Below are 12,410 nucleotides of genomic sequence, written 5' to 3'. Positions count from 1 at the left end.
TCTCTCTCTCTCTCTCTCTCTCTCTCTCTCTCTCTCTCTCTCTCTCTTTTAGAAAGTTCTGCACCCAAATGTGAGGCTTGACTCCACAACCCTGAGGTCAAGAGTTGCATGCTCTACTGACTGAGCCAGCCAGGCGCCTTGTTATCATGTGTTAAAACTTGATAATCAATAACAGAATTGTGGTCTCCTTCCCCCCCACCCCCCACTCCTCAATCCCTTTCCCCCCATTATTCATCTCAGAGGCATCATTTATTGCATATCTTTCCTTGGCTATCTTGTGAGTTTATACATGAATGTATTTCTCTTCTTTACATAAATGGTAGCTTACTATTTACAGTGCTGCATAACTTCCATTTATTCAGTTGATATATCTTGGAGATTTTTCCATTTTAGTATGTTAGGGCTTATTCTTTTTATGTGCTTTCTTTTTTAAGATTTTATTTTTTTAGGTAATCTTTATACCCAACATGGGGCTTGAACTTACAATCCTGAAATCAAGAGTTGTATGCTCCACCGAGCCAGCCAGGTGCCCTGCTTTTTGTGTGCTTTATAATATTCCATGGTGTGGATGAACCACACAATTTATTTAACTTGTCCCCTACTTGATTGATGCTTTTCAAGGTTATTTACATTTTTTTTCAATCACAAAAAACACTGTAATGAATAGCTTTGTGCACAGTATTTCTTGCATGTGAAGTACACCCATAGGATGAAAAGCTAGCACTGGGATGGATCAAGGAGTATGTATTAATTTTGAATTGCATTACAATGTTCTTAAACAAAGAAATGAAGCAATTTAGCAAGTTTCAAAGATTTTAGGGCCAATGGATTGGAAAACCCAGAAAACAGTTTGTTCATTGGTATTGTTGCCTACAGTTTTGTTTTGTTCTGTTTTTATTTTATTTATTTATTAAAATTTTTTTTGATGTTTATTTTTGAGAGAGAGAGTGTGCGTGGGCAAGAGTGGAGGAGGGGCATAAAGAGAGAGAGAGAGAGAGGGAGAGAGAGAGAGAGAGAGAGACAGAATCTGAAACAGACTCCAGGCTCTGAGCTCTCAGCACAGAGCCTGACATGGGGCTCAAACTTGGGAATGGTGAGATCATGACCTGAGCCGAAGTTGGATGCTTAATCAACTGAGCCACCCAGGTGCCCCTGTTTTGTTTCTTTAAATCTAGGCCACATTTGTTGAGTGGTTCAGTTTGAAGCACTGTGCTTATGGAACAATATACCCATCACTTCCCCAAATCCCTGATGTCAGGGGGTGACCAATATATAAGCAATAATAAAATCAGTGTATACTTTTCTTCCAGTAACTTCTCACAGAGACAGGAGGAGAACAGAGTGCTTTTCTCAGTGTAACAGCTTCCTGCCTTCTGGGTGTCCTGAAATGTTGGAAATATAATTCTGAAATATTTTTGCTCTTTTAAACAGCAGAGCAACAGGCAACTCAACAGAGCAACTCTGGAAAACCTAGGCGGAATTCACAATTTCCTGTGATCCCAAAGTTTCCAGTCCCAAATGGATATATCCCCGCCTGTCAAAAATATGCCCCTTGATGAGCAAATTATAAATGGAAAAAAGACTTGCAGATATTTCTTGTAAAGAGAGAGCTGGATAAGGGAAAGTAGATAACATTGTTCTCCTGCTTATGAATTTTCATATCCTTTCTGCACCCGGATCTGATGGTGGATACAGGATCAGTCACAGCAGCAAGTGTCAATGACTAATGCAGTTATTGAGAGGGGTCTTTAATTTCCTGGAGGCAAACACCATTACCCACCACCTCCACATCAGAGATGAGGAGATGCCAGGACCGCTGGGGAGTCAGTGATGGAAGAAATTATAAAACTGATGCAATTACTTAGAAAATGATGAAATGTCTCACAATGAAAGGCTTCAGTTCTCTTCAATTTCAGGTTCTGTGATATGCATCAGTGTGGCTATGTCTTCAGTATTATTACTTCTCAGTGTTCTGTGTCATCTACCTTCCTTGAAGGAGAATATTTTGTATCAGGCAGCTCATTCTCATCCTTTCTCCTCCCATCCGAGCTCTATCATTTCTTCCAGTGTTTTTGCTTTGACAATTTCTTGTATTGATTAGCTTGCCCGGCATGAATGTTTCCATAGTGGAATCTAGGTTAGGTTTATGGAGAACTAGATCTTTCTCTTGTTCTAACCTGTGGGATTTAGGGAAAGTCAGTTGAGTGCTCTGGTCCAGTTTCTTCTACCCGTGGCTGGAAATTAGAATCTCCCCTTAGAGAACATAGTATCTCTGCCCAGGACCAGCTCCAGAATTGGCCTGTTTAGGGCCTCCAGTGGGACCAGGACAGTGTGGGACTGACAAGGAGCATGTAGGTTAGAAGTCAAGGACTAGTGAGAACAGTAAATGCAGAGAAAGAGGATGTGTCTTCTCCATCTTTCTTTCCACCCAGACGACCCGCCCCCCTTCTTTTTTACTGTTCTTTTAAGTAAAAGGGCAGGGATAGAAAGGGAGAGATTACAATTAAGTAGGTATATCTACAAATACCAGCTCCATACACGTCAACTGTCTTTTTACATTCAGTTAAATTTGATGCCATTCCTTTTTTTTTAATTTAAAAAAAATGTTTATTTTTGAGAGAGAGAGAGAGAGAGTGCGAGTAGGGGAGAGGCAGAGAGAGAGGGAGACACAGAATCGGCAGCAGGCTCCAGGCTCTGAGTGTCACATGGGGCTTGAACTCACAGACTGTGAGATCATGACCTGAGCTGAAGTCGGACGCCTAACCAACTGAGCCACCCAGGCACCCCAAATTTGATGCCATTCTTGATACTATTGAAGACAATGCTGATTTGTCTTCCGAGTAAAGTATATTGCATATAGTTATATTTATGGGCACCTGGGTGGCTCAGTCAGTTGAGCACATAGTTATATTTAATATATTAAACACTTCCCAGCTCATTACCACTAGGGGAGGCTCTAAAACAGGGTCTAATAATGATACTACTACTACTACTACTAATGGTGATTAGTACCTTTCACAGTTTCTAAGCCTCTTCTCATGTTTCTTGTTTGAACCTCACAACTAACCTCATTTTCCTGAGGAAATTGTAGCTTTTGCTACATTCTAAAAACCACACTACTGGGGTGCCTAGGTGGCTCAATCAGTTAAGCACCTGACTCTTGATTTCAGCTCAATTGATGATCTTGCGGTTGGTGAAATCAAGCCCTGCGTTGGGCTCCCTGCTGACAGTGCCAGGCCTGCTTGGGATTCTCTCTCTCTCCCTCTCTCTCTGCTCCTCCCCTGCGTGTGTTCTCTGTTTCTCTCTCTCTCAAAATAAATAAATAAGCTTAAAAAAAGTAAAAAATAAATAAAGATAAAAACCACAATAGAATGGAAAACATTATTGTGTTTTTCGCTGAAATCATTGTTTTTCAATCTGGAAGTCACCTGGGGAACATGAAACCCTAATACCTGGATCCCAGCCCAGCGATTTAATTGCTCTGGGTATGCATTTGGCATTGGGATTTGATAACTCCAGGTAATTTTAACGTGCAGCTAAGGTTGAGGGCCACAGTTGTTTCTTTTTATAATGTTTATTCATCCTTGAAGGAGACAGAGACACAGAATCCAAAGCAGGCTCCAGGTTCTGAGCTGTCCACACAGAGCCTGATTGGGGGCTTGAAGGGACTTGAACTCATGGACCAGGAGGTCATGACCTGAGCCGAAGTTGGATGCTTAACTGAGTGAGCCCCCAGGCGCCCGGCCATGGTATTTTAAACAAATACAGGTTATAGGTGACTTGGTTAATGTCTTGATGGCTCTACCCATATATAGCACAGCATAGCTTTCCCTCCTATGCCACCAGTTATTTCTGGGGCTTCCCCAAACCCCATGGGCACTCTATTTGGGCTTCCAAACAGGCCTGTGAGTTTCAGCCATTGCTCTGCCTCCACCAGGCTCTCTCTTGTCTTCACCTCCACCCACTAGGCCACCCTGCTGCCACCAGGCTGAGAGTACCGGCTGGCAGGAAGAAAGGCCTCCTCTTAGCTTTGATCAGATTTTCAGCAGCTGGGACTAGCCCCCTAACCAAGCTGTCACGTATCTTGACTCGCCTGCCTAACATGAAGCACAGACCTAGCTCTCTCAACAGTCCTTCTCCCCCCAACTCTTGGCCTCATCCAAATGCCTTTCTTCCCCCATCTGTGGAAAAAGGATCACCTCAGGAGATGAGGTCAAGAGATTCCACTGGGGAGGGGGAAGTGTAGGGGGGAGGGTGATGTATCTCCACCAGTAGTAGCTAGCTAAAAATGCTCAGTTTTAGAAATTCCATCAGTGTTTGAACAATAAAAATGTTCCATCAAAAATTTTTAGAAATGAAAGACGATATGAAAAACAAAAAAGCTGATGTGTGGGTTGTTCACTAGATACTACTTAAAGAGAAATGATTGGCTATACGACCTTAGGCCTGTCCTTTACTTTTATTTCTTTGAGCCTAGTTCCTCCCTTGTAAAATGAGGAGATGTAAACCTCATTTTACCAGGAAATGAAATGAACCCAGGAAAATTGTGAACCCAAACCAGACTGTTCTAGTTTTAACTCTTTTCTTCTGGTCCACATTCAAGGAATCAGGGAGTCTATGCATCAAGGCAAGGCCACTAACTGGCTGATATCCATGGGTGACATCATCCTTTGTGAAAATATGTGGTTAAGGTGGCTGTGGAGATAGCACTTAACCATCTGTGCAATCTTGGGTAAGTTAATTAACCTCTCTGTCTCCTCAGTTTCCTCATCAAAATGGGATGGTAACTAACTACCTTGATGTAGGACACAAATATTTAACAATTAGTAGCAGCAATCGGGACAGAAAATCAGAGTGACTAAAACTATTTTTTTCCAATACCTTCCCATTCTCTAGAATGGTGCTCCAGCATCACTCAGGAGCTTGGTACAAAAGCAAATTATTGGATCCCACCCTAGATCTACTGAACCAGAATCTATGACGGATAAGGCACAAGAACCTGTTTACATCTCGGGAAACTCCACAGAATCCTTATGCATGCTAAAGTTTGAGCAACACCATTTATTTTTCTCTTTAAAAATTAAAAAAAAAGTTTATTTATTGATCTTGAGAGAGAGAGAGGAAGCATGAGCAGGGTAGGGGCAGAGATAGAGGGAGAGAGAGAATCCCAAGCAAGCTGCACCCAGTCAGCACAGAGCCCGGGCTTGATCTCACCAATTGTGACATCATTGCCTGAGCTGAAATCAGGAGTCAGATGCTTAACTGACTGAGCCACCCAGGCAACCCTTTTTTTTTTTTTTTTTTAATTTTTTTTTTTTTAACGTTTATTATTTTTGGGACAGAGAGAGACAGAGCATGAACGGGGGAGGGGCAGAGAGAGAGGGAGACACAGAATCGGAAACAGGCTCCAGGCTCTGAGCCATCAGCCCAGAGCCTGACGCGGGGCTCGAACTCACGGAGCGCGAGATCGTGACCTGGCTGAAGTCGGACGCCCAACCGACTGCGCCACCCAGGCGCCCCCCAGGCAACCCTTTTTAAATTTTTCTTTAAATTCTAGTTAGCTAACATATAGTACAATATTAATTTCAGGAGTAGAATTCCGTGATTCTCACATATAACACCCATTGCTCATCATAACAAGTACCTTTCTTAATACCCATCACCCATCTAGCCCACCACCAACTTACCTAGCTCCCTCTATCAACCCTTAGTTTGTTCTCTATATTGAGAGTCTCTTATGGTTTGTTTCCTTCTCTTTTTTTCCCTCTCTTCCTATATGTTCATTTGTTTTCCTTATTTTTTTAAATCAAATTTTAACGTTTTATTTTATTTTTGGGGAGACAGAGAGAGACAGAGCACGGGCAGGGGAGGGGCATAGAGAGAGGGAGACACAGAATCAGAAGCAGGCTCCAGGCTCTGAGCTGTCAGCACAGGGCCTGATGCGGGGCTTGAACCCACGAACGTGAGATCATGACCTGAGCTGAAATTGGACATTCAACTAACTGAGCCACCCAGTTGCTCCTGTTTTGTTTCTTAAAGTCCATACATGAGTGAAATCATATGGTATTTGTCTTTCTGTGACTGACTTATTTCACTTAGCATAATATATTCTGGCTCCATCTATGTCATTGCAAATGGCAAGATTTTCTTCTTGTTGATGGCTGAATGATATTCCATTATATCTATCTACCTACCTATCTACCTACCTACCTATATCACCTCTTCTTTATCCATTCATCATCAGTCAGTGGACACTCGGCTCTTTCCATAGTTTGGCTATTGTTGATAATGATACTATAAAAATTGAATCTGTATTTTTGTATCCTTTGGGTAAATCCCTAGTAGCGCAATTGCTGAGTCATAGGGTAGTTCTATTTTTAACTTTGTGAGAAACTTCCATACTGTTTTCCAGAGTGGCTGTACCATTTTTCATTCCCACCAACAGTGTAAGAGGGTTCCCCTTTCTCTACACCGTCACCAACATCTGTTGTTTCTTGTGTTGTTAATATTAGTCATTCTGACAGGTGTGAGGTGGTATCTCATTGTGGTTTTGACTTGTATTTACCCGATGATGAGTGATGTTGGGCATCTTTTCATGTGTCTATTAGCCATCTGGATATCTTCTTTGGAAAAATGTCTACTCATGTCTTCCCATTTCTTAACTGGATTATTTGCTTTTGGGTGTTGAGTTTGATAAGTTCTTTATAGATTTTGGGATACTGTTTATCAGATAGTCATTTGCAAATATCTTCTCCCATTCCACAGGTTGCTTTTTAGTTTTGTTGATTGTTTTCTTCACTGCACAGAAGCTTTTATCTTGATGAGGTCCCAACAGTTTATTTTTGTTTCCCTTGCCTCTGGCAATGTCTAGTAAGAAGTTGCTCCAGCCAAGGTCAAAGAGGTTGCTGCCTGTGTTCTCCTCTAGGTTTTTTATGATTTCCTGTCTCATATTTAGGTCTTTCATTCATTTTGAATTTATTTCAGATGGTGTAAGAAAGTGGTCTAGTTTCATTCTTCTGCATGCTGCTGTCCACTTTTTCCAACACCGTTTCTTGAAGAGACTGTCTTTTTTCCATTGTGGCTATTAAAATTAAAATTAAATTCATTCAAAGGAAACTATATCAGAAATGCAGTTCATCAGTAACAGTGGCCATATTTCAAGTGCTCAAGTGCCCCATGTGGCTAGCAGTTACTGTATTGGGCAGTATAGATTATAGAACATTTCTATCTCAGAAAGTTCTATTGGACAATGAAGCTCTAGAATAATTATTACTATAATGTTATTTTGTAGTCACAGAGCATCTAGATGGAACAAACTCTCTGGGGCAAGAGTGACAAATTAATGTCGAAAGAGCCAGGCAGGTGAAGTAAATGAATGAAGTAGGTCAATTATAAGAGAATGAAGAGCACAGGCACAGTGGTAAGTGGCCAGTGATACTCAACCTCCATGCTGGGTCTTCAGTAGGGAGTACTGGGGACTGGGTGAACTGGGAAAGCATGTGCAGAGCCAGAAGTGGTTACCATGGAAGAGGTAGTTTTATGTAAACTAGACAGTTTCATTTTTGTTTAAGAAACTAGAAATCTGATTTTAATGTGATTCATAAATCTTGATTACTAAATAAAAATTTTTAAAAATGCTGTGCTGGCTCATGAAACATTACTGAACCCTGAGTTGACCTTGGTGTTGTGGCCTGAAAATCAAGCTGTGTGGTTCTGCCTTGCCAGGATCAATTGTTTGCCTTATGTATATCCTCCTTTCTTGTCTCTATTTCTTATTTCTTCTCTTCCTTTGATTTTATCTTTGCTTTCCCTTCCCTTTTTTTCTTCTTCCTCATCCTCTAATTCCTCTTTCATTCAGTAAGCATTTGTTGAATGCTCTCTGTGTACTGGCACTGTGCTAGAGACTGAGGATACAAAGACGAACCAACATTGCCCCTCTACCCCAGAGAACCTAGTTTATTGGGAGACTCAGACATGGGATCAGGTAATGAGAGCATGATTTGTGGGGTGCTGTAGTAGAGGCATGTCCAAAGCCCTATGAAGTGGTAAATAAAGGAGTAAATCAGCTTTGAGTGGGTAGAGGTCAGAGAGTTCTTCACACATGTATGGACATTTAAGCTGGGTTTTGAAGGATGTGTGGGAGTTCTCCCGGCTGAAAAGCTGGCATAGGAGTGGGAGAGGGTATTTTTAGTGGGAGGAACAGCTTGGAGACTTGACAGTGCTTGCTATGTTTGGAAAGAGAAAACCTCTGGGTAGCTGATGTATAAGGTATAAAAAATTATTTATCAGACTTCCTTATTCTTATAGTCTGTCTGGTAGCCACTTTCCACCACTATTTGGGCCACTTCACCCTACCCCCAGGTTCCTCTTACGACAGCTTTGTGTCCAGGGATCTAAATCTTCCTCTTGTATCTCCCCCATCCCTTGCTGTCTTTGGTATTCCCTCTTCCCCCACCCCAGATCTCCCTCCATCCACTTGAAATTCAGAGTTCCCTTTATATATTCAAAATCATCCAGTGCTCAACCAACCAGAGGGAGAATAAAGATGCTGAGATTGTTAAACCATCTCCTAGGAAGGTAGTTTAAATGTCAATACTCTGACAACTTTATTTGGACCCCAATTCAGACTTAGTGTTAAAAAAAAAAAACTGACACGATTCATGAGATGATTGAAATTTGATAATGATTTTGATAATGATATTGTGGTCATGTTAAAAGAAGTCCTTCTCTTTAGAGATGCATCAGTAATTTATGGATGAAATGATAAGAAGTCTGAGATTTGCTTGAAAGTAATATAGGAGAGGAGGGAAGGGATGAGGTGAGGTATAGAGAAAACAAGATTGGCTGTGCATTTATAACTGTTGAACCCAGGTACATAGGGTTCATTATACTAAACTATTTCTGCTTATGTTTTCATGTGTATTATGTTTGAAATACTCCATGTTATTGGTTGATTTGAGTCCTTCAAAAAGATATGTTATAGGGGCGCCTGGGTGGCTCAGTTGGTTAGGCGACCGAGTTCAGCTCAGGTCATGATCTCGCAGTTTGTGAGTTCGAGCCCCCCACGTCTGGCTTTGTGCTGACAGCTCAGAGCCTGGAGCCCACTTCAGATTCTGTGTCTCCCCCTCTCTCTACCCTTCCCCTGCTCATGCTGTATGTCTCCCTGTCTCTCAATAATAAATAAACTTTAAAAAAAAAGATATGTTACAAGGGGTGCCTGGGTGGCTCAGTTGGTTAAGTGTCCGACTTTGGCTCAGGTCATGATCTCACGGTTCATGAGTTTGAGCTTCACATCAGGCTCTCTGCTGTCAGCATGGAGCCTGCTTCAGATCTTCTGTCCTCTCTCTCTGCCCCTCCCCACTCTTAAAAAGAAATAAACATTAAAAAATATATGTATATATGTTAAAGTCCTAACTCCGAGAACCTCTGAATGTGACCTTATTTGGAAAATAGGGACTTTTCGGATGAAATCAAGCTAAAACGAAAACATTAGGGTTTGTCTTAATCCCATATGACTGATGTCTCTTTATAAGAAGGGGGAAACTTAAATGGTCAACTAATATTTGACAAGAAAGCCACAAATACTCAATGGTGAAAGGATTGTTTCTTTAATAAATGGTGTTGGGAAAACTGGATGACCACATATGAAAGAATGAAATGGGATTCCTGTCTTACATCACTCATAAAAATTACCTCAAAATAGATAAAAGATTTAAACATAAGACCTTAAACTATGAAATTCCTAAAAGAAAACATAGGAAAAAAAAACTCCTTAACATTGGTCTTAGCAATGATTTTTTGGATATGACACCAAACACAAGCAACAAAACCAAAAATAATAAGTGGGACTATTCCAAACTAAAAAGCTGCTCAGCAAAAGAATCAATAAAATGAAAACATAACCTATAGAATGGGAGAAAATATTTGAATGAGTTCATATTCAAAATATATAAAGAACCCATATAACTCAGTAACAAGAAACTAAATAATCCTATTAAAAATGGGCAGAAGAACTGAATAGGCAATTTTCCAAATAAGACATACAAATGGCCAACAGGTAACAAGAAAACGTGCTCAACATCAGTAACCATTAAGGAAATTAATGTGAACCATTAATGAAAATTAAAGCCACAATGAGATAGTACCTCACACCTGTTAGAACATCTATCATTAAAAAGACAGTAACAATAACAAGTGTTGGTGAGGATACAGATAAAAGGGAACTTTTATGCATTGCTGGTGGGAACGTAATTGGTAGAGCCACTGTGGAAAACAGTACAGGAGTTCCTCAAAAAAATTATAAAACTACTATATGATCCAGCAATCCACTTCTGGGTGTATATCCAAAGGAAATGGAAACAGGATCTCAAAGAGATATCTGCACTCCTATGTTTATTGCAGCATTAATCACAATAGCCAAGATATAGAAATAACCTAAGTGTCTGCAAACAGATGAATGGATAAAGAAGTTGTGATAGACACACACATACACACACAGGAATATTATTCAGCCATAAAAGTGAAGGAAATCCTGCCATCTGCAACAACATGGATGAAACTTGAGAGCACAATACCAAGTGAAATAAGTCAGACAAAGAAAGACAAATACTGTGTAATATCATTAATATGTGGAATCCAAAAAATGTAGAATATTGTTTACCAGGGGCTGGGGGTGGGGCTGGGGGAAATGGTATGGTCAAAAGGTACAAACTTCCAGTTGTAAGACAAATAAGTTTTGGGGATCTAACATACAGCCGGTAATTATAGTTAATAATACAGTACTGTATACCTGACAGTTGTTAAGAGTTAGATCTTAAAGGTTCTCACCACAAAAAAAGAAATGGCAATTATGTGAGATGATGGAGGTGTTAGCTAACACCATGGTGGTAATCATTTTGCAACATATAGGTATATCATATCAACACATTGTATACCTTAAACTTCTGCAATATTACATGTCAATTATATCTCCTAAAGATGGGGAGAAACAGAGAGGGTTTGAACAGAGACACATAGGGAGAATGTCATGTGACTGGCAGAGGCAGAGACTGGAGTGATACAAGTGTAAGCCAGGGAATGCCAAGGGCAGATGGCCATCACCAGAGACTAGGAAGAGGCAAGGAAGAATTCTCCCTTTTACCCTTCAGAGGGAGTATGACCCTGCCGACACCTTGATTTCTAGCCTCCATAACTGTGGGAGAATAAATTTTTGTTGGGTCAAGTCACCCAGTTTGTGGTTCTTTGTCACAGCAGTCCTAGGATACTCCATAATAAAAAATAATAATAATAATTATCAACTACTTCCCTCTCTTAAAATCTTTTTCCCCCTCTGCTTCCTCTTCTATCACATCATAATCTGAACACCTTCACTATGTGTCCACCTTGGGCATTATGCTCTGGTACTTTGAATAAGGAGAGTGACTTAGAACTAAAATCTAAAGTGAGAGGCTGAGGTGGAAGGAAGGAAGGAAGGAAGGAGAGATTTTCAGAAAACTAGATAAATGCATAAACCAACTCACAAATATATGCAGCTTCCCCAGACCCCTTGCATGCCCCAAATAAGCCATGCTCCTCTGGGGAGGGGCTGCTTAGCACCTTCTTCAGGTCACTAAGACCTGCTTTTTGCTCTTGGCTGTACCATTTTCTAACTTGGAGATGCTGGGCAAGCTGTTAAATGCAAAAGACTTATTTTCTCCTCAGTAAAGTAAGGGGGTTGGGTTATACCAGGAAGCCTTCCTTGTTCACCTTATGCTTGCTCAGGTGCTCCTTCAGCATTTGAGCCAGTCTGCTCCTACTGTAGCATGCATTATACCATTTGTCAGTGGTTACCATTTATCACTGCCACAGGAGGATTGTGAGCTCCTTGAGGCCAGGACCATCTTGTTCACCACTGGGTCCTCTCACTGAGTCCCTGACTCTTAGATGCTCAACAGAAGTAGCCTGTCACAATAATGCTGTTTATGGTAAATCTATACAAATGTATGGTAGAATTTCTCTTTCAGAGAGCTACAGAAGAAGCCATTTGTCTGCATGTAACTGTTCTAACTCTTCTCTGGACTCTCTCAGGTACCTCTCTTCCATATTCTATTTGGAGATCAGCATCTGAAAGCCTCCCTCACCCTATCCCCCCTTCCAGAGGCTCCACCTCACTGTGCCTGGCATTAGTTATGCATTTGGTACAATGTCCAAAACTGTGCTGAGGATAACTAAAGTGCTTGCCTGGGGTAGATTTTTCTGAGTGTGTCAAAAGTTTTGTGCTTTTTAGTGATGAGAGTTAAGCCTTACAATTGGTTTCAGAGAGGAAACAAGAAAGTGACAGAGTACTATCGGTGTTTAACAAGGACTTGGAAGAAGGATTTTTCTTTGCTCAAGGGAAGACATCAGAAGTGCAGATATGCATGTACAATTGA

The 12,410-nt window shown here is 40.8% G+C and overlaps 1 protein-coding gene across 1 annotated transcript in view; it reads left to right on the top strand.

The window, feature by feature from the left end:
- DNAJC12 (DnaJ heat shock protein family (Hsp40) member C12) overlaps positions 1–336 on the top strand; it is a 45,631-nt gene extending 45,295 nt beyond the window's left edge. The window contains exon 5 of the mRNA XM_040485157.1: positions 53–336. Within this exon, the coding sequence (XP_040341091.1) occupies positions 53–81 (29 nt within the window). The 3' untranslated portion in view covers positions 82–336. The remainder of the gene's footprint in view (positions 1–52) is intronic.
- The last annotated feature ends 12,074 nt before the right edge of the window (positions 337–12,410 follow it).

This window comes from Herpailurus yagouaroundi, unplaced genomic scaffold, assembly GCF_014898765.1.
Source record: "Herpailurus yagouaroundi ecotype Mexico unplaced genomic scaffold, PumYag 163, whole genome shotgun sequence".
Lineage (NCBI taxonomy): Eukaryota > Metazoa > Chordata > Mammalia > Carnivora > Felidae > Herpailurus > Herpailurus yagouaroundi.
This window is presented reverse-complemented; position numbering and strand designations above follow the sequence as displayed.